Here is a 22,212-nt window from a genome sequence, read left to right as displayed (position 1 = left end):
CAGAGCCCAGCCTGTCTCCTGGCCCTGGGGACAACTCTCTCAGTGGCCCTGCCTGGCAGCCTGCTCTTCTTCAACCTGTAAGTAACACTTCTGCTTTTCATCTACCCAGGCTCAGTGTTGTGTCTCATCATAAAAGAAAGATTCTTGTTCTTGCTAGAACCTTAAGGGGGGTGGATCAGGACTTTCACTGGGTCCTTAGGAAACCTGAGTTTCTGTGGCAATTAGAGAGAAATGCAGGGTTCAGCTCCATTTATCACCAGAATTGCTGAATAAACTGAGACTTGTTTTTTGTTTTGTTTTGTGTACTTTGCAGTATTATTTATGGTATTTATATTGCCATCATCATATTCACATGTCTTTCTATGAGTTCAGCCACAGTAAAATGGGTCCATTTTCTTATTTGATTCTGAGTCTCCAACCCATCCCTAGATTTGCCTAACTGCTTCCTCCTCAGGAGGCAGAGCTGCTCCCTTTTCCCACTCACCTGTCAGGTGAGTGGCTCACACAGCAATCAGCCTTTCCAGGTGGCTCTGGGACTGGACCTCTCACCTCCCCATGCAGCCTCTTCCTTTTCCTGCCTGCATCCCAGAGGGACACCAGCTCCATCCTCACTACAGCAGGCCTGTTAGCCTTGATTCTAAGCTCTGACTTCTGAGGGCAAAGCTTCCAAGAACCCATGTGCGAGAGTTCGCCTGGACCGCGAGAGTTCGCCTGGACCTCCATTGTTTCCTCCCCAGGGTTTTGGTCAGTGAATGTCTGCAGTCAGCATTAACCTTCTTTCCCCAGGGTTCTGTTTTAGAGTTCCCTCTGTGGCTGCAGCCCAAAGGCACCTCCTGCATGCCCACCAGTAGGTGGCGCTAGTCTTACTCATTCTTTATTTGGCCTCTAATAAGAGTGTTTCCTCCTGTGGCTTTAGGTTGGCTGTCCCATCCAGCATTTGAAGACATAACAGTCACATGAAGTTGTCACCTCCCCAGTTAATGCACAGTTTTCAATTCTGAATCAGAAAACCCGACATGGACCCTAAAATAGAAAGCCTTCTAGGCCAGAATATTCCCTGCCCTGAGGCGCTGGCTTCCCAGGTGATCAACAGCCTGCCTCGCTTTTCTTCCTCCTAAGCTGCCCTTACTATGGAGCAAGTGGAAGAAGAGTCCACTTACCTCCTGCTTCTGCTTCCCACATGCAGGTGTCCAGGAGGCCAGCTCTCTGTCCAGGGATCCTGTTCACAGTGTTTCAGGAAGAGCGTGCACAGCAGTGAACCAGAGGAAGGACTTGACCCAGGACAGCCCCTGGGAGGACAGAGGTCTGAGACCCCAGGATGCAGCCCTGGAACAGGAGCCTCAGGACCCTCCTGCTCTGCCTCCTGCTTCCCTGGCCAGGCGCGGGTGAGTGACAAAGGGCACAGCTGCCCTTTCCTTTCCCTGGTGCCTGGCTCAGGCTCCCTCCTCCTCAGGTACCCCTGAGCCCAGCTCATTCCCCTTTGCTGGAGCTGAAGCCCAGATGCTTCTGAATTCAGTCTGTCCTTCTGGCTCTTGCTGATTCCTGTTCTTTTCTCAATCCTTTGTGAGGATAAAGTGACCCAAGTATCTAAAGCTGTTTTTTTTTTTTTTTAATTATGTATGTATGTGTGTGTGTGTGTGTGTATATACACACACACACACACACACACACATACATACCTATATGGTTGTAGATGAACACACAGTATCTTTATTTATTTTTATGATCATATAAATCTTTCACCTTTTACTGAAGCTGTGTCTTAGGGGTCTTTTCTGATTAATTCTGCTCAAATTTGTTTGCATCTTCTCTAAAGCTGAGCCTGGAGTACAGGTGCCTCCTGGGGACACTGGCTGCCCTCTGACAAACCTGGGGACAGAACTCAGGGACCCCAGGGACCATTGCTCCCACCCAATATGCAGACCCTTCTCGGAGTCTTTAGCTTCTTCCTCTCATAGGATTTGATTTCTTGTGTCTGTCCCTGTTGTGTTTGGCCCTGACTGGGAAAAACGTACACCCAGTGTGTGGGACAGCATCCTGAGTGGCTTTGACATATGGAGGTGGCCTATGTCTTGAAGTTTTGGTGTTTAACAAGAGTTTATGTGAGAGAAAAGCTCACTTCCAATAAGGTAATTGACCTACATGAGGACCCAGGAGCTTATAGATAGAAACAGAGACGTTCCATTGAAATGAAAACCACCAACATTAAAATGAAAGATCAAAGCATGTTAGAAAAAAAAAATACATATTTACTCCAAGAAAGCCATCCTGATGGACAAGAAAATCAGTAGACATGGTTTCCAAAACAGGTAGGAGACAAGTTTAGATTGTAGGCTGTGTCAGCCTACCACCTCAGAAGTCCCCATCTGTTAAGATCCCAAGAAGGCACCTGGCACCTTGCAAGAGGACCTGGTCACCTCAGTGAAAAACTTCCTTTTGCTAATTTCCCCTTAGCTGTAAGATTCTCTGAAGTCCTTTCCTCCGGTTCCATGATCAGCAATGAGGGCATGCTTGGGTCTAAGGGGATCAGGATTGGGTCTAAGGGGATCCAGCAGGAGGAGGGCCATCTAGAAGTCTAGTGGTATGTGTCTTGCTGCCTCTGTCATCCCCCAGGGCACCTGAAGAAGGAGCTTGTGTCTGAGGTCCTCTGTCATCAAGCAAAACAGATATAGGACTTCTGGCCTCTTCTTCTTGGAAACAATTGTCATTTGCTGCCCCTGCTGAGGTCCTGCAGCCTGGCAGGAGAGTCCCTGATCTCTGTCATCTCCCCTGGTGGCACTGTTAGTACCTGTTGAAAGAGGTGAGACAAGTGACGTCCTCCATGATGGACCTCCTGCAGACGACGAGCAGGCTGTGCTCATCTCTGGCCTCTAGTCACGCTGTGTCACACACAGGAGGGGTCTTCTCCTGTCAGAGCACGAGCAAGTCCTGCCATTTCCTAGTTATTTTAATGTCCTTTTGTCCCCAAGGTCAGGTCTTCCTCTGTCTCATCATCTTCTGGTGACTTCAGTGTCAACCTAGTACAGGCTGTGCCACACTGACTTGAAAACCGAGCTCCATGATGCTCTGACAACTGGAATTTTTTAAGAAAATGCCAAGATGACCCTCAAAAGTTTCCCAAATCCAGCATTTTGGCTTTTGAAACACTTCAGATTTGTGATTTTCAGGTAGGAATACTGAACTAGTATAGTTCATGCAAATATTGCAAAATCCAAAGATACTGAATTCTGAAACCTGTCTGAGCACCCTAATGATGACAGTTCAGGCCAGTACCACTGCTTTAGCTTTCAATTTTGGAAATTCTCTTTAAAAAATAAACAGAATAAATTTGATTTTTGACCTTTTCTATGGTGCTTGAAAACCATTTTTAACTGTTAGCATTTTGTTTTGTGTTGTTTTACATCATTCTGGTGACTTTCTTAGGCAGGTAACACTTATTTTCAATGGTGCATTGATACTGGAAAGTCCTAGGGATGGATGCAATTGTTCCCTTACATTTAAATTGGCTGCCAGGTCACTTTAAGTCCTTCTCTGACACCACTCAGTTCTAGATTCATCCACACCAGCTCTGTGTGCAGTGAGTCGCCTCAGGTATGACACCACCCACTCAAAGTTGCTGGAACCACAGCTTAAGGGCTCAGCCCACAAGACCACCCACAGCAGGGGCTACCTATACCTTTGTTCTCCTGACCATGGACTTAGGGGTTCTTGTGACAACCCTCAGAACTCAAAGAAGCATGATGTTTAACATCCAGTTTCATCACTGGGGATATAATGTGGGAAACTCACATGCAGGAGGTCCTCAGGGCAAGGTAGGTGGGGTCCTCCCTGGTATACCCCTGGCAGTACCTTGCTGTGTTCACCATGTGGAGGTTACCTGGCCTGGCTGTTTCAGAGGTCATGAAAGTTTCTTCACAAAGGCCTGGCTGAGCCAGTCATTGCCCACTGGGGAGAGAACTCAGTCTCCAGGCCCCTCCTGTCCCTGGAGGCTGGGGTATTGCCCGTAGGTCAAACCCTCACTTCCCAAGCCACCCTCACCATGTCTAAGGACAGCCAGGAGCCAACCCATTAGAATGAACCACAGAGTAGTCAGAGGGGACAATAAGAAGTAAGGAAAAAGAGTACTGGCACTCTTTTGTGGATATGCCAAAGTTTCTATTGTCCACTAGAGAAAACTTAAAAAACAATGTGAAGCCTATCTTGAATATTAAGCCTATCAGTATAGACAGGTGATGACCCTACAGGCCATTACTGAATTTTAACTAGGTAGAGTTCCAGAACTCCTATTAAATGGTCTCCTGGGGCTTTGGGAGGGATGGGAGACTCCTTGTAAGAAAGAACAAGACAGGAGTTCAGATCCCTGTTCTCACGTGACGAAGAAGGACTGGACAAAGGAACCATGAACTTCCGTTTAGCTAATTTTCTGCCTACATGATATAATCCCCAATGATTTGTTTCTGTGCTTTGTCTGAGATTTCTGTGCAGAAATGTTTTGTTTTGTTTTTTTTTTTTAATTTGTAGTTTAACAACCCATTCATGTAAATGGAACTTTAAAAATGTTAAGTGAATTGAGGACTAGGAAAGTAGTGCACATACCTTTCAAGGCTTTTGATAATTTATTTTCAATTTTAATTGATTTTATCTGGTACATATCAACATAGATATGTATATTTTCATGTTGTACAATATGATGCTTTCATATTTTTATCTATTGCAAAATGTTAAGTCAGGGTAACTATCTGTGCCTCCTCAAACACACCACCTGTCATGGTGAAGTCTTCAGTACCTTCCTTCTACTTCTGAGAAGCACAGTGGGTCGCTGTTGCTTGCAGTACTCTGCTGTAGGCAGCCCACCACCTCCCATCACCCAGAGAGCTGCGCCCAGGGCCCACTGCGCAGCCTCCAGGTAGCTCCTCCCTCTCTCCCCCTTGTGCCCATTCTGCTCTCAGCTTCCTGGAGCTCCCCCTGCTGGGGTGCTGGGTAGGAGCGCAGTCCTGCAGAACTTCTCCTAGCCTGGCTTCTTTCACTTCACCTGAGGATCTGCAGATCCCACCCTGTTGTCCATAAAGGACAGATTTCATTGTTTTTTAAGCTGGAATAACTCCATTCTGTGTATGTGCCACTTCTCTTTAATCCACTCACGTATTACTGGAGACCTGGGCTGATTTAGTATCCTGGATACTCTGCATAGTGCCGCAAGAAACTCAGGAGCATAGAAGTCTCTTTGGTATTGGGATTGGTGTTTCACTTCATTAATTTTAATTTTTTTTAACCTTTCCACCCAGGGACACAGCACCACTAAGTGAGGACACCCCACCCCCAGATTTTTCTTTTCTTTTTCTTTCTTTCTTTCTTCTTTCTTTCTTTTTTTTCTTTTTGGAAAGGGGTCTTGATAAAATATCAAAGCTTGTCTTGAGCTTGAGATCCTCCTGCCTGAGTTTCCCCAGTCACTGGGAATACAGGTGTGCACCACTGTGCTTGCCAATTTCATTTCCTTTGTCTATGTATACAGTAGAATCATTACTGCCTCCTGTTGTAATTTATTTATTTATTTTTTGCGGGAGGTACTGGGGATTGAATTCAGGAGTACTCAATCATTGAGCCACATCCCCAGCCCTATTTTGTATTTTATTAGAGACAGGATCTCATTTAGTTGCTTAGTGCTTTGCTAAATTGCTAAGTGTGGCCTTGAACTCATGATTCTCCAGCCTCAGCCTCCTGAGCCACTGGCATGTGCCACCATGCCCAGTCTAATTTTAATAATTTTAAGAACCTCCATGCTGTTCCTGACAATGGCTGGGCTAATTAGCATCTCCACAACAGTGTGCAAGGGTTCCATTCCTCCACATCCTGACCAACCTTCTTCTCTTTGTCTTTTTGATGGTAATTGCCTTTTCATGGAAGTGAGGTGATATCTCATTTGGTTTTCTCTTGGAGGCACACTGGGAGGTGAGGTTGCAGGATCCTATGGTTTTTCTGTTTGCCAAAGGCTGCTCCAGCACATTCCCAGCTCGAGCATGCAAGGGCTACCTTCCTCCACATCCTAGCTGATGCTTCTGCTCTTTCTACAAAAGCCTTTCCACTTTGGTTTAAAGGGAGCATCTCCTGGTGGCTTGGTTTGCTTTTCTCAATGACTGATAAAAATCTTTCCATATTCTTGCTGGTCATATGTTTGTTCCTTGGAAAATGTCTACTCATATCTCTTTATGGTTTTGTATTAGCTTATTTTTCACTGTTCATTTTCCTGAGTTTTGGCCTCTGACACATCCGTGGCTGGAACACCTGCTTTCTCCTCTTTGGGTGTCCTTTGGCTTGTCTCTGCTGTGTGACCTGGTTATTTGATGGTACCCGCTGGTTCATTTTGGCTTTTATCCCCTCTATTTTTTTGTATCATATTCAAAAATTATTGGCAACACCAATTCCAGGCAGCATTTTTCATTTTCTTATAAAAATGATACATTTGGGGGTTTTACACTTATTACCTAACGCAGGTTATCTAACCCTGGTGTGCAGAGGGTCAGATTTTACTCTTCCACCTGAGGATATTCAGTTCACTCAGCTCTGTTCATTAAGCTGTGTCCTTTCCACAGTCCACATTCTTGGACCCTTGCTGGATTTAGACCACAGCCTAGGTGTGGGCTGAGCTCTGGGCTCCTTGTCCCTTGTGCTGATGTGTGCCTGTGTCCATGACAGCACCTAGTGCTCTGCTCACTCCACAACTGAGGTCCTTAGAAACTAGCAGCTGTGCTCAGGCTGCCTCACTCTGCCTGCTGGAGGGTGTCCACTCTTCATGAGCTGTGCGTTTCCACAGGGACATTCAGGATTTGGAGTCTATTAATTGTGAATAAACCATTTTACATTTTATTTTTTTTAAATCAATTTAAAACATGGTGCTGTGTCCTACACAGTGTGTGCTGAAAATCACACGCTATGTAATGGTTATGTCCACTTAATTAGCAACCACCTTGCTGCACATAGTGGTTCTTGTGTGGAGAGACCTCACAGCTACACTTGAGAACACAGTGTGCCATCCTGACTTGTGGGCACATTGGTTTACGCCAGAGACAGCAGAGCTCATGTTGATCTCAGTGGGCAGTAGGAACTTTTAAAAATATTAATTCATCTTTTTAGTCCATAAATACTGCGATACAGTTCCTTTGATTTTTGCTTCTTTAGTTTCCTCCACTAGTGCTTCACAGTTTTGGAACACACTCAGTCCTGGTGATGCCGCCCCTGGGTGTGGACCCAGGGCTCAGCTCATGCTGCTCTGGGGCATCTCCACCTCCAGGAAGTCTCTCAGCCTCAGTGTCTCAGGCCCTGCTGCACCTTCCCAGCCTGTGGCCTTGGGATGCTCCCTGAGGAGGCACATGGGGCTGGAGCAGCTCAGAGCCTGAGGTCTGTCCAGAGCCAGGCAGAGCTGCCCTCCCCTCCACCTGGTGCTGCTCTCTCCAGCTCTGGGGTGAGGTGACATGGGCCCAGCCAGCACAGGAGCTGGAATATGTGACCTGTCACACTGATCTTATACCTGAGAAAATATTCTGTCAGTATTATTTTGTAGCATAAAATTATTCTAATTGCTTTGAAAATATATTTTAAAATATATATGTAGAACATATATAGTTGTAGAACAAATATGTATGAGCATATATGTAGAATATATATCTTAATTCATCGAACTTATATTTTACTCCATTCTTTAACGCAAAGAAACATAGTATACTCATTACTATAATGCTTGCTTTTCATCTTAATAATTACATACAATAGGACAAGTACCCGAATCACCCATTGGCTGATTCCCTCATATCTATAATCAGGATGATCTCTGTAACACATACACTTCTTATGGGAAATCATAATGGATTATATGAACTTACTTCCCACCCTAGGCCACTGGAAGAGCAAAGTTGAATATCTGCAGGTTTCCCTGAGGTGCCATCAGCATCTGGGCCTCTCTTGCCTCCTCTGCTAATGTTGCCAGCCTCCCTGTGTTAGGTCGGCTCATGGTGCTAATGCAGCTGGTCTGCTTCTCTCCTCAATCCCAACCATGCCTGCCCCAGACTGAGGAATGACTTTATCCTCCTTTCTCTCCATCACTTGCAGGGCAATTCCAGGTGATGGGACCAAGATCACCAGTCATTGCCATGGTGGGGAAAGAGGCTGTGTTCTCCTGCCACCTCAGGCCAGCCATGGATGCGCAGCAAATGGAGGTGACATGGTACAAAAATCATCAGTCGGGCCTGGTGCATGACTATAGGAATGGCCAGGAACACGTGGAGCAGCAGCGACTAGAATATTGTGGGAGGACCCAGTTTCTGAAGGGGAACATCAGCCAAGGGCAGGTGGCCTTGAGGCTCCAGCCCATCCGGACTTCAGATGGAGGGGACTACAGGTGTTTATTTGCCAGCTCCACAGGGTACAGTGAAGCACAGTTCAAGCTGTTAGTCACAGGTGAGCCCTGGCATGAATACTCTGAGACATAGTGTGTTGTAGTTTTTTCCTAACAGCACTCTGTGGTGTGCATGGCCAGAGGTGGCTGAGTCCACACAAACAGGGAGCTGGAATCCAGAATGCCAGAGCTGAGCCTCACCTGGGCGGCCCACTCTGGCTGCACCATGTCTCAGTAGAAATCCACTCTCCTCCCTTTTCTTTCTCTCTGTGACTGCTGAAGGGGAGGTGTAAGCAGGGAGCACAGTGTGTCCTAACTCTGAAATGTCCTAGAGACACTTCTTGGTCTGAAGATGTCACTCTCTTTTCCAAAACCCAGAAGCAGCTTGATGTGCAGGAGGGTTCTGAGCAGTCCACCAGCAAGCCTGACTGTCTGACCTCATTCCAATGCACACAGACGTGCCACTGAGCAGTCGGACATGGTGTTGTACACTCTTCTTAAACACCCTTGTCTGTTCAGGTCACAGCTTGTGTTTGTGCCTTACATCCCTCTTCTACAGAGATGTGGCTCCCCTCCTGTCCTGAGTGGCTGAAAGAGTGAGGAAGGTTTCTTTCCTAGACACTGGATTTGCCAGATCCCAGATGCTTCTGCTCTGGCTCAGAGGACTTCTGCCAGCAAACAGAGAACAGCTTCCCACAGCTGTCCCACTTTGTGCCCAGATTCCTTGCAAGCACACACCTTTCCCCTTGAAGCTAGGCCTGGGATACTAGGGCCTTATGCTTGCACATGTGTGTTCTGAGCTTCAACAGTGGGTCACTAATGAATTCCCAGCAATCTACATTTTATTACATGATTGCAGGAGAGGTTCTCCCATATACTACTACTCAGAATTTCTCCTCAGCAGAAGAAAAAGTGGTATATGTTTCTCTTACCGAAAAACACACAGAATTAAAAGAAACTAGGGCCTATGTTCAGCTTTCAAATTTGAAGTATGTGCATATATTAGGCACAACATAAGGGAACCCACTCAACACTGTAAGAATCCAAAGTATCTCCAGCATATCCAAATGTATAGTTGAATTTATAGTTTACCATGGGCAGTAGAAATATCCTGAACTTTATTCCCCACTAAGGACAATATCACACCCTTATCTCCCAACTGTAGCTGTCTCACAACCACCCCTATGCTTCAGATCTGGAGGACAGAGATAGCCTGAGGGGAAGCCACACCCCCTTTCTCTATTGATATTGTCTAGAGCATTTCCATTCAGACTTGTCAGCATCTGAAGGCCACTCCTTAGAGCAGGAAGTGGGAAGGTGCTCCACAGCTGGGTAGGGACTTCCCCAGCTAAGAAGTTCATTACCCCAGAATGTGCTGTCCAGGTAAGGCAGCTACCTCCTGCATGTGGCCATGCAGGTGCAGCTTAACCCCTATAAATCATACAGGAATGCTAGTCCCACAGCCACCTGGCTAGTGTGTCTCACACAGAGCCCTGGCCTATTGCACCAGACAACAGCCCCAGGGCTTCCCCTATGAGAAGAATTTCTGCAGGAGGCCTGAGCAGGAGGAGGGTGAGTGAATGTTGGGGAGCAGTTTACCACAGGAGCCTCTAATCCACATGTGCCCTTCAGTTCTCAACCACGCTAAATGGATGGATGGAGGGTCTCAGCCCAACTATAGTGAGCAAGAAAAGAAAGGATGAGTCCTGCACTCAAAGGAAAGGGGGAAAGAAAATGGTCCAGATGGTGTTTGACCGCTTGTATACGCACTGGTCTAACAAATTCAATTTCTTTCTCAAAAACATAAAAAACGTCTTTTGGGTGCACAATTTTCATACTCCAGCTTTCACAAGCAGGAGAGTTCAGAGCCTGCAGGTTGACCAGTAAGCCAAAGTCCATTGGCTTCAGGGGGCAGAGCCATTGGCCTCCTAACACAACAGTCTCTTTTTATCTCTCTCTCTCCCTCTCTCAATCCCAGCCTCAGGCCAGGATCCTCATATTCATGTTGAACCTGGTCCCAGTGGGAGCATTAAGCTGACCTGCACATCCCCTGGGTGGTACCCGGAGCCAGAGGTACAGTGGAGTGGCCCAGGACAACTCCAACTGGAACCTGCCTCAGAGGCAAACTCAGTAGAAGGAGACAGCCTGTTCCGCGTGGAGTCCTCTGTCTCAGTAGAGGAAAGTTCCAGAGAACATGTGACTTGTTCCATCAGGAACCCTGTCCTCAATGAGAAGAAGGGCCACGTGTCCATGGCAGGTCAGTTCCCTCCCAGGTGCTCCTCCAGAGGTTCCAGTGCAGATAGAAAGCTGTGAGGAGCAGAGACCCCTGACACAGACTGCAATGAGGGTCCAGTGGGTGCCTTGTCACTCTTGAGTGGGGACTTCCTCAGATGTACCCCTGTGCACTCCTGCTGAGGTCAACAAGGTCATTATTTCACAGGGTAGAAGTGGATATGCCAAAGCCTTCAAGGGTAACAGGGTTGACAGGGGTCTGTCAGAGCCCCCTGGAACTTTCCACTGCCCGGACTCACCCTGCACAACAATTGAGATTCTTCCCCCACTTGTCAAGTTTACCTAATGTGCTTATCACAGCCACCTCTGTGACCTTGACACATGCAGACTGTTTTGTGCTCAGGTTCCAACTAGTAAAAAGGGCTAATAATAGTGTGTCCTTGTGAGGTTGGAATAAGGGTTAATGACACAATTCTTTTCACAGGCAGAGAGGACCAAGCACCCAGGTGTGCCCTCCACCTCTGCAGAGTGTCTGTCAGGGAAACACAGCCTGCCCCCAACTCTGCCCTGCACCACCCCTCCCTCTCCCAGTCAGGGAGCAGAGTGCAGTCTGTGCTCCAGGGTGTTCTCAGGCCCTTCTCTCCCCAGCTTGCCCCACCCTTCCTGGCACCTCACATCAGCACCTGTACATACCCACCCTCTGGTGCTCATGGGCACTGGGGGGCACTATCTTTGTATCTCCCCTGAAGTGGCATTTTCTGCTGGTCCTTCAATACCTAAATCAGGAGCTCTCTTTTCTGGAAAACTCCCCCACCCAGTGTGCACCTGTGTCCCTTCAGTCCTCAGCCTGCCCTTAGACACACATCTATGTGACGACGAGGACAACTGGACAAAGGGACCCATGATGAAGGCAGTTAGTACCTCAGGAGGGAGGGGGAGGGCAGGTGAAGGTGTATTGTATCTGCAGTCTGTTCCTCAAGAGCTGGCCCCAGAGGATCTCACATGATTCTGAACTTCCTGCAGATCTTACCCCAGGTGGGCTCTGCGTGGCAGTACCGTTAGGGGCATTGGGATGCCCTGGCATTTCCCTCAGGCACCCTGAACAGCTCAGCCCTCAGCCCAGGCAGGCCAGCGCCATCCTCAGAAGCCCTGAGCAGACAACTACCCAGTGGGCTTCCCAGCGGGAGCACTGCATGTGGAGCTGGTCTCACAGTGCCTGCTGGGTTACTTTCCTCTCTTCAGCCTGTCCACATAGCTGCCTGTTTGACAGGGCAGTTCGGGGCCTGCCCAGGCTGGGGGGAGGCAGGAAGCGGAGGTCCTTAGGAGTGCTGGGAGGGCTGGGGAGGCTTGAGGTCTCTGATGCCTGGTGACGTCTCCATGAGGAAACAGGAAGGACTCGTCCCCATCAGCCAGGCCACCTGCAGTCAGCCTAGATCTCAGAGCCATGGTCCTGTTTTCCAGGTGACCTGTTCACCAGGGTGAGCCCCTGGACTGTGGTGCTGGCTGTGTTTGATGTTCTTGTGGCTGTCAGCTTGGCGGTCATCAGTGCTATCCTCATGAGGACCACAAAAGCCAAAGGTAAATGGAAAGAGTGGGGCTCACATCATTTTTGGCATTTTCATGGGATAGCTATAAAGTTAACAGGGAAATGGACTCAGGATCCTTCATCATTACAATTGCAGAGGAATCACCTGAGGAGGAAGAGGTCATTCACCTGCACAATCAAATCTTGTGCTTGACCTCATCTTGGACTGTGTGCTTGCTTTAGTCTGCCCATGCAGACAAGGAGAACCACTTGTTCAGGAGGGATTGAGTCCTCTCCAAGACTTCTCGGCCCTGCCTCACTAACTCTCACATCACATGGAGCTCTGTGCATGTGACAAATCAGTCTATGTGATATGGTTCACGGCAGCCATGACTCCCTCAAGGTCACAGTGCATGGTTCTGTGCTTGTGACCAGATGGGGCCATGTGACCTTATTCACTGCAGCCATTCCCTAACATAGAGGAGTAGTAGACCCTGGTTGCAGGTGAGGGGCTGCATTGGTGGGACCAATTCACACCCACATGCATTGGGAGAGCTGGATCTGTGATGTCTGCTTGAAGAGCTAATGGGCAGTGCTAATGAGTTTCTCATCCTGAACCCACAGGATTTCAGGTGGTTCCATAAACCAGTCACAGAGGCCAAATGCCTGTCACTTAGTCACATTCATATAAATCATTAACATTAGGTGTGTGACAAAGTCCTTCTTCTTGTTAGTTGGGTGCAGCCCAAGAAGCCCACTGGGTAGTTGTCTGCTCAGGGCTTCTGAGGGTGGCGCTGGCCTGCAGAAAATTTTATGTGTAATTCGAAATGAATAAAATCACTTGCTAAGTCTGCAGGGGAGAAGAGGTCTTTGTTCTCTGTAGCCCATACTCCTAGCATTGAGCTATGATTGACAGGTGTCTCTCAATGGCCCTGAGGGGAAGAGACCCTATTTGTTCATGGTGATGTCCCTAGTACATAGAGCAGCAGCAGCACTGAAGTGCGTCCTCAATAAGTGTGTGCTGAGTGGACAGGAAAGAGTGGCTGTGGCCTCAGAAATGCCATGGAGATAAACTGACCCAGAGCAATGGCCACTGATGAGCAGCAGACTGTGGTGGACATAAGAAGCAAATTGTAAAGGCTCAGGGCATTCAGGATTTCAGGCACTGGGCATGTCCAGTGTGGGAACATAAGACAAGGTGTCCTATCAGTCTGTGCTCCTCAGAGTCCAGCAACATGGCCCACATGTTCAGTGGTCCCTTCCCATCACATAGCAAAACCCAGGATGAACTTGATTGGCATTTCAGAGACTCATCTCTCTTCACCTCTGTGTTTTCTCTTTAGAGACTCTCTCTGAAGAACTTGGTAAGTTCTATGTCTCTGTTCTATGCTCACTTAAAATTCCAGCCATTTTGTCCTCCAAACACTGATCTCTCCCTGTGATTGATTACAGAGGAACGAAGTTCAATAGGAGGGATAGGTAAGTGAAGCCCGTCCCCCTTGTCCCGCATGCCCATTACTGCAAAACCTCACTGTCCCCGTCACCCAGCTAACCCTGGATGTGTCCATCTCATTGCAGATCTGGAGGAAGCTCGGAGATATGCAGGTAGGTGCACAGAGAAGGAGGTGTGGCTAAGAATGGCCTCATGCCTGTCCTCTAAGCTGTCTGGGATTCTATTGTGTACAAAAATTTCTTCCCATATGATCCAGAGGATGCAAGTAGGCAAAGACAATGCTTAGACACTGCATGTAGGGACCTAAGTTGGTTAGGACCCAAGTCCCGCTATGGGAGAGGTGGTCTAGCTAGACTGCCATAAATGCGTGCATGAGCTCTGGGCAGCACAATCACTTCTGACCTGACAAGCAAGCTCTGCTCCGTGAGGAGCATGTCCCCACCATCCCCTTGTGACCACCACCACAGGACTTTCTGGGGTGATGATGAAGAGATGGCATTTGCTGGTAAATGGATGGAGTTATACTGGTCATGTGTTCACATATGAACACAGGAAAGATATGTCTGGTTCATTCTATTGCCCTTTCTATTGTTATCCATGCTCCCTCCCCTTCATTCCCCTTCATCTAATCCAGTGAACTTCTATTTTCCCTTATGTTGTGTTAGCATCTGAATATCAGGGACAACATTTGGCCTTTGGTTTTTTGGGTTTAGCCTATTTCACTTAGTATATCATAGTCTCCAGTTCCATCCATTTACCAGCAAATGCCATAATTACATTTTTCTTTATGGCTGAATAATATTCATTTGTGCATAAGTACCATGTTTTCTTTATCCATTCATCTTTGGAAGGGCACCTAGATTGATCCCATAGCTTAGCTATTGTGAGTTGAGCTGCTGTAAATATTACATGTTGCTGCATCATTGTAATATGCTTATTTTATGTCCTTTGGGTATAAATGAGGATTGGGATAACTGGGTTCTGCTCTAAATTTTCTGAGGAATCTCCATACTGCTTTCCAGAGTGATTGCACCAATTTTCAGTCCCCCAACACTGGATGAGTGTACCTTGTCTCCCCACATCCTCACCAGTGTTTTCTCTCACATATATTCTTGATAATTGCTATTCTGAGTGGAGTGAGAAGAAATTTCAGTTTAATTTTAATTTTCACGTCTCTAATTGTTAGAGATATTGAGCATTTTTTCAATTGCTGATTGATCATATTTCTTTTTCTGTGAAGTGTCTGTTCATTTCTTTGCCCATTAATTGAAAGTGTTATTTATTGTTTTCATCTTAAATTTTTTGAGTTCTTTATACATCCTGGAGATTAGTGCTCTATCTGAAGTGCAGGTGGCAAAGATTTCTCCCATTCTATAGGCTTTCTCTTCACATACCTGATTGTTTCCTTTGCTGAGAAGAAGCTTTATAGTTTCATATCATCCTATTTATTGATTCTTGATTTTACGTCTTACACTTTAGGAGTCTTACTGAGGAAGTGTGTTCTTAGGCCACCATGATGGGCCTACGTTTTCTTCTAGTAGGTGCAGGCTCTCCCGTCAAATGCCTATATCCTTGGTCCACTTTGAGTCGAGTTTCATGCAGGGTGATGAATACAGTCTTAATTTCATTTTCCTGCATATGGAATTTCAATTTTCCCAGCATCATTTGTTGGAGAGGCTATATTTTCTCCAATATATGTTGATGGCACCTTTGTCTAGAGTGAGATAACTGTGTTTATTTGGGTTTGTCTCTGTGTCTTCTGTTCTGTACTATTGGTCTTCATGTCTGTTTGGGTGCCAGTATCCACCCTTTTTGTTAATATAACTCTGTAGTGTAATTTAAGGTCTGGTACTTTGATGCCTCGTGCTTCTCTTTCCTTACTCAGGATTGCTTTGGCTATTGTGGGCCTCTTATTTTTCCAAATTATTTTTATGAATTCTTTCTATTTCTATGAATAATGTCATTGGACTTTTAATAGGAACTGCATTCAATCTGTATAGTGCTTTTGGTAGTATGGCCATTTTCACAATATGAATTCTACCTATCCTGCAGAATGGGAGGTCTTTACATCTTCTGAAGCCTTCTTCAATTTCATTTCATAGTGTTCTGTAGTTTTCATTATATTTCATTGTCCTTCATCTCTTTTGTTAGATTGATTCCCAAACATTTTCTGAGGCTATTGTAAATGGGGTAGTTTTTTAATTTCTCTTTCAGTTGATTCATCACTGATGTAGGGAAGCAATTGATCTTTGGGTATTAATTTAAATCTCGCTAATTTAATGAATTCATTTAAACGTTTTCTGTTGCTGTTTTTTTGGGGGGGTATTCTAAAAATAGAATCACGTCATCAGCAAATAGTGATAGTTTGGGGTTCTTATTTTCCTATTCATAAACCTTTAATTTTTTTTTCTTCTATTTGCTCTGGCTGGGGTTTCCAGGACTATTAAATAGAAATGGGGAAAGAAGGCATTCCTGTCTTGTTCCAGTTTTCAAAGGAATGTTTTCAGTTTTTCTCTATTGGGATCTATCAAGTTAATCATGTGATTCTTTTATTTAAATGTATTGATATGATAAATTCCATTTATTGATTTCCACAGGTTGAACCAAAGTCGAATCCCTATGATGAACTGCACTTAATCATGGTGCACCATTTTTTAAATATGTGTTTGTAGGAAATTTGCCAGTATTTTATTAAGAACTTTTGTATCTATGTTCATCAAGTATATTTGTCTGAAGTTTCCTTTCCTTCATATGTTTGTCCAGTTTGGGTATCAGGGTGATACAAGCTTCATGGTATGAGTTGAAAGGGTTCCCTCCTTTTCTATTTCATGGAATAATTTGAGGAGGATTGGTGTTAGTTCTTCTCTGATGGTCTGGTAGAACTCCACTGAGAATCCATCTGGTCCTGGGCTTTGGTTTGTTGGTAGGCTTTTGATGGCATTTACAATGTCATTGCTTGAAATTTATCTGTTTAAATTTTCTATATCATCCTGATTCAGTTTGCGTAGGTCATATGTCTCTAGAAATTTTCTGATGTCTCAAGACTTTCTATTTTATTAGAGTATCAATTTTCAGGGTAATTTCTGACTATTATTTCTATTTCAGTAGTGTCCCCTGTGATAATTCCTTTTTCATGCAAATAATTAATTAATTATAGCAAGTAATTTAGTAATATGAAACTTCTCTCTTTGTTAGCTTGGCTAAGGGTTTATAATTTTTTTTATTTTTTGCAAAGAACCAACTTTTTCTTTCATTGGTTTTTTGGGGGGATTTTTTTGTTTGTTTCGAGTTCATTGATTTTAGCACTAATTTTAATCATTTGATGTCTTCTAGTGCTTTTGATGTTGATTTGTTCTCTTTCTAGTGCTTTAAGATATAATATTGAACTATTTATTTGTTGACCCTCTATTCTTTTAATGAATGAGCTCAATTCAATGAACTTTCCTCTTAGGACTGCCTTCATAGTGTTCCAGAGATTTTGTATATTGTATCACTATTCTCATTTATGTGTAAATATTTTTAATTTTATCCCTGATTTCTTCTGCTACCCATTGGATATTCAACAGCATATTATTTAAATGTTTCCAGTGTTAGAGTAGCTTCTATTTTTTATTTTATCATTGATTTCTAATTTTAGTCTATTATGATCTGATAAAATGCCAGGTATTATCTTTGTTTTTTGTATTTTCTAAGAGTTGCATTGTGGCATAAGATATGGTCTCTTTTAGAGAAGGATCTGTGTGCTGCTGAGAAGAAAGCATATTTAGTTATTGATGGATGAAATAGTCTATATATGTCTGTTACATCCAAATTATTAATTGTAATTTTTTGTTCTGTAGCTTCTTTATGTAGTCTATGTTTGGGGGATCCATCCAGTGGTGAGATAGGTGAGTTAAAGTCACCCAGTATTATTCTATTGTTGTCTATTTGATTCTTGAAATTGAGAAGTGTTTGTGTGATATATATAGATGCTTCATTGTTTGGGGCATAAATGTTTATGATTGATATGTCCTGTTGATGTATAATTCCCTTTAAAAGTATGAAATTTCCTTCTCTGTCTCTTCTGATTAACTCTGCCTTCAAGTCCACTTTATCTGATATGAAGATGGAAACCCCTACTTGTTTACTAGATCCATGTAAATGACATGATTTCTTCCCATCCTCTGACCTTCGGTCTGTGGATGTCTTTGCCTATGAGATCAGTTTCTTAGAAACAGCAAATAGTTGAGACTTATTTTTTAATACAATCTGCCAGTCTATATCTTTTCCTTAATGAGTTAAGGCCATTTACATTCAATGTTTTTACTGAGAAATGATTTTTGTTATCCTTATCATTGTGATTGATTTATGATTTTTAATTTGAATTAGTTTCTCCCTTGACTTACTATTTCTTTAGTGTATTTCCCCCCTTTGCTAGATTTCACTTTTATTTTTTATTTCTTTTTCATGAAATACTTAATTGAGTGTGTATTATATATAGTGCAGACTTTCTAGTTGTGAATTATTTTAACACTGTTTATCATGGAAGGTTTTATTTCATCATCAATTCTAAAGCTTAATTTAGCTGGGTATAGTATTCTTGGCTGGCATCCAATTTGTTTTAGAGATTGGCATATATCATTTAAAGACCTCCTACCATTGAGGGTCTTGGTGGATAAATCAGCTGAGATCTGGATTGGTTTCCCTATAAATGTGAGCTGTCATCTGGCTGCCTCTAAAACTCTATCCTAGTTCAGGTTGGCATTTTCATAATAATGTGCCTTTGGAAAGGCATGTTCTAATTCTGTATATCTGTGGTTCTGTTAGCCTCCTGCAGTTGATTTGTTATTTCATTCTTTAGATTTGGGAAATGATATTACTTCATTGAAAAGATTGGGCATTGTTTTGATTTGAACCCCCCGAGGCGTCATCTATCCTTATACATCTTAAATTTGTTTTTTTCAGGTTATCTCATATTTCTCAGAAGTTCTGTTCATGGTATCTTAATATCTCTTCTCCATGGTCAACTATATTTTCAAGATTACACATTTTCTGTTCATTGCCTGAAACTCTGTTTTCCAAGTGGTCTAGTCTGTTGGTGATGCTTTCCATTGAATTTTTAATTTGGTTTCCTGATTCCTTCACTTTGAGGATTTCTGCTTGATTTTTCTTCTCAGAATTTCTATCTCTTTATTGAAATGATCTTTCACTTTCTGTATTTTTCCTCTGATTTCACTCCTTACATCATTCTTTACCTCATAGATCAACTTAACTATGTACATTCTGAACTCCTTCTCTGACATTTCTTCCACTGTGATGTCAATGGATTTCTTCCACTATGATGTCAATTATTGAGGTATCTTGGTTTGTTTGGGACAACAAGTATCATGATTTGTTCCATTGCTTTTTCCTGTTGTTTGTGTATATGTACAAATCTAACACTATGGATCTGAGGCAGTAGAAATTCTACCCTATGAACTTATAGTGTCCCTGAAGGTTTCCAGTATCTCACCATTTAAGGGGAAACAAATAATAACAACAAACAATGCAAACAATATACAGCATTAAAACAAAAGTTCCTGCTATGACTTCTAAATGTTAATTGTCACAATAAATAGAAATGATACATTATTTCCTACACACAAAAAAACAATGAGTTTGCAAAAAGTGTTTACAATTTTGAATACGGTGGACAGGGAGAGAACAGAAATGATATAAGATGTGATGACTATGAGGGAAGAGGAGAGAAGATAGAAGTAAAAAATTAAAGGAGTCATGAAAGAGAGAACAATAGTGATCGGCTGTTAGCAGAAGAAAAGAGAGAAAGAGAATCCAGGGAAAGAGAAAAGGTAGAAAAATATATATATTTTATATAATATATATTTAATATATTTACATATGTAAATTAAAAGTTCCATAAATAAATATAAAAGAAGATTTTCAAAAACTGAAATATACTAATCAAACATCCTAGTCTTCCTAAAACTAATTTATGAAAGATAACTGGCTTCAAAACTGCTAGGAATGAGAAAAAACTCACAAATATGAATATGTATAAATGTCCATGAATTATCAAAGTCACAATTATACACTGAAAAGGAGAAAGGAAAAAAATTCAAAGAAAATTAAAGAATTTTTCTGTTGCAGTTTAAGATTCTCACTCCTTTCTCAGCAGTGTTAGGTGAGGTTCTCTGGAGTGTGATGCTTGCTCCTCCCTCAGGGTGGGGTTGCTAGAGTGACAGAGGCAATGCCATAGGTCAAACTCCTAGAGGCGGGGTTTAGGCATGGTGGGGCTCCAGGCCCTTCCCTGCATGCCAGTTGGTCTGGAGATTTTAAATCAGGCATCTCCAGGGCCCAGCAACTGCCCGTCCATGCTGGAAGTCTGCACCCCAGGATCTCCCTGGGTTTCACTCATGTGATGGAGGAGCAAATTCTCAGTCCACTATGTCACCTGCAGACCTCACATTTCCTGGTCTTGGTTTCAGTCTCCAAACTCAGTCTCTCCAGCCCCACCCTATCAAATTCCCAGCTAGGTGGGTCTCTCCAAGCTTGTCCTGCAAGCAGCAGCTTGGAGGGGGAGGGGAAGAGCTGGGTGGGTTTCCAGGACCTATGTCCCCTGTGTAAACCTCTCTCCCAGTTTGATTTTCTCCAGGTTACTTAGGCACATTCTGTGTAATGAAGTGTGGGTTTGCAAGACTTATATTTTGGGATAAACTCGAGTTAGCCAGGAATTTGTGCCCTCAGCTGCTGCCCCCATGCCATAGCTGCAAAATGATTCTTCTGTCCTCTTCAGGTAGGTAGGAGAGAAGGGGCTTCTTTCCCACAAAGGGATGCAATGCAGTGCAACTTTTAGTTTAGCTGGATAGTGGTTTTGGTGTCTAAACTCTTTGGACCCAGACATACCTCAGGCCTCCTTATAATGCAGTCACCTTTAATTCTCTTCTCCCTCAACTTTGCTGGTGGAGGGACCACTCTGGCTGGTGCCTCCATCCCCAATAGTGGCTGCGGCACTGGGGATTTCTTCCTTATTTTATTATATTCAACCTCCTGAGTCCTTGATCTGCTTTAAATTCCAATTGAACCCCCCCACACAAACACCTTATTTTGTTCACCGACCTTGCTGAGAATCTACCTGTGTATTTCTTGGTCTCACACCACAGAACTGCCAAGAAAGTGACCCTCTCTATTCCTCTATCTTAACTTCCCCCCTCCCCCAGTGTCTTTTCTTATGCTCACAAGTGACTCATCTCCTTCCTTCTGCAGAGGACATCACACTGGATGCAGACACAGCTCACCCTTCTCTTCATGTGTCACACAGTGGGAAACATGTCGAAACCCTGCCTATGAAGCAAGATGTTCCTGATAAATCTGCTCGATTTACTCTTGCCCCATTTGTGCTGGGCCAAAAGAGCTTCTCTAGTGGCCTTCACTACTGGGAGGTTGAAGTACCAGACAAGTACACATGGAATGTAGGGCTCTGCTTGGATTCAGTTAAACGAAAAATATCATATAATTACACCAGTCCTGAGAATGGTTTCTGGTCCATTTCCCGGATTGATAGGAGGTATGATGCCCTTTCTGTGCCACGTTTTGTTGTTAATGTTGAAAACCCACCCCTTAAAATAGTGGGGATATTTTTACAGTATGAGAAAGGGTTGATCTCTTTCTATGATGTGAAGGCATCTTCCATTCTCTATACTTTCAAAAGCAAGTTCACCCAGCCTTTGAAGCCATATTTTTCCCCTGGGCCTCATATCCCAGGAGAAAAACAGGCGTTTAAGATCCTCCAGGTGCCAGGTGGTTCTCGCTTTCTCTAGAGTCTCCAGGGGTCATCCTCATAGACAATGAAAGCAGTGGCCATTCCCCAGCCAGGATGCTGCAGGGCTGGGGTTAGAGGAACCCCCAAGGGCCCTGGCTTCTCCCAGTCTTGGGGGACTAAGGGTGGTCCTGCTCACGTGGCCAGTTCCACTGCTCATTAAACTCTGCCATCCTAGCTAATTACTACTGAAACTGATTAGCTTCATTTCTCAACAAACATCTCTTTGATGTTTCTCACCTTGCCTCACTGTCAATTCAGAGTATTTTACTTTCACTAATAACCTATTGGTTCTTCAGAGCTAAACATCAAGTACTGCCTATTTCCACAAATTTCTTTGATCCAAAATCAGTGACCTGAACCCGGTTTTATACACAGAGCCATGACCTCAATAAACTTGCCTCTTGTAGCAACTGACACACCTGTACTCAAAGAGTTTTTTATTCAAGAAGCACCATATATGGGCTGGGGATGTGGCTCAAGCGGTAGCGCACTCGCCTGGCATGTGTGCGGCCGGGGTTCGATCCTCAGCACCACATACAAACAAAGATGTTGTGTCCGCCAAAAACTAAAAATACAAATATTAAAAAAAATTCTCTCTCTCTCTTTAAAAAAATAAAAATAAATCATCTAAATTATAAAAAATATAAATAAAAATATCTGTATGAAATTTAAAAAAAAAAAAGAAGCACCATATATCCCTCTCCAAGTCCCTACATTATATAACATATTTTCTTATCATCATTATCAATTTTATATATTTAATTAACAAATGTTATGTAAATTCGTGGCATACAGTCAATTTGATATTGAGAATC

General features: G+C 43.8%; 1 protein-coding gene across 6 annotated transcripts; it reads left to right on the top strand.

Moving 5' to 3' along the window:
• On the top strand, positions 1 to 21,811 carry LOC114084149 (butyrophilin subfamily 1 member A1-like). Of its 6 annotated transcripts, none has more exons than XM_071611959.1 (11): positions 1 to 77; positions 917 to 1,082; positions 1,187 to 1,385; positions 8,104 to 8,451; positions 10,368 to 10,646; positions 12,083 to 12,199; positions 13,490 to 13,510; positions 13,599 to 13,625; positions 13,725 to 13,751; positions 17,439 to 17,486; positions 20,842 to 21,811. In XM_071611959.1, the coding sequence occupies exons 3-11, from the start codon at positions 1,319 to 1,321 to the stop codon at positions 21,393 to 21,395; spliced, it is 1,488 nt and encodes a 495-aa protein (XP_071468060.1). In that variant the 5' UTR covers positions 1 to 77; positions 917 to 1,082; positions 1,187 to 1,318; the 3' UTR covers positions 21,396 to 21,811. The 6 variants fall into 6 exon arrangements, with proteins under 6 accessions (XP_071468060.1, XP_071468061.1, XP_071468064.1 ...); XM_071611958.1 differs by lacking the exons at positions 1 to 77; positions 17,439 to 17,486 and adding exons at positions 617 to 744; positions 20,231 to 20,371; XM_071611960.1 differs by lacking the exon at positions 17,439 to 17,486.
• The last annotated feature ends 401 nt before the right edge of the window (positions 21,812 to 22,212 follow it).

This window comes from Marmota flaviventris, chromosome 5, assembly GCF_047511675.1.
Source record: "Marmota flaviventris isolate mMarFla1 chromosome 5, mMarFla1.hap1, whole genome shotgun sequence".
NCBI lineage: Eukaryota > Metazoa > Chordata > Mammalia > Rodentia > Sciuridae > Marmota > Marmota flaviventris.
The sequence above is the reverse complement of the archived record's forward strand: the minus strand, read 5'-3'. Positions and strand labels throughout refer to the sequence as shown.

What these genes read in the sequence shown, in the direction of transcription:
- LOC114084149 (XM_071611958.1), top strand. Translation starts at nt 1,319, where the DNA reads ATGCAGCCCTGGAACAGGAGCCTCAGGACCCTCCTGCTCTGCCTCCTG. An exon ending in GTTCAAGCTGTTAGTCACAG is followed by an intron (nt 8,452 to 10,367) that starts GTGAGCCCTGGC and finishes TCTCAATCCCAG; the next exon opens with CCTCAGGCCAGGATCCTCAT. An exon ending in GGAAGCTCGGAGATATGCAG is followed by an intron (nt 13,752 to 20,230) that starts GTAGGTGCACAG and finishes GATTTTCTCCAG; the next exon opens with GTTACTTAGGCACATTCTGT.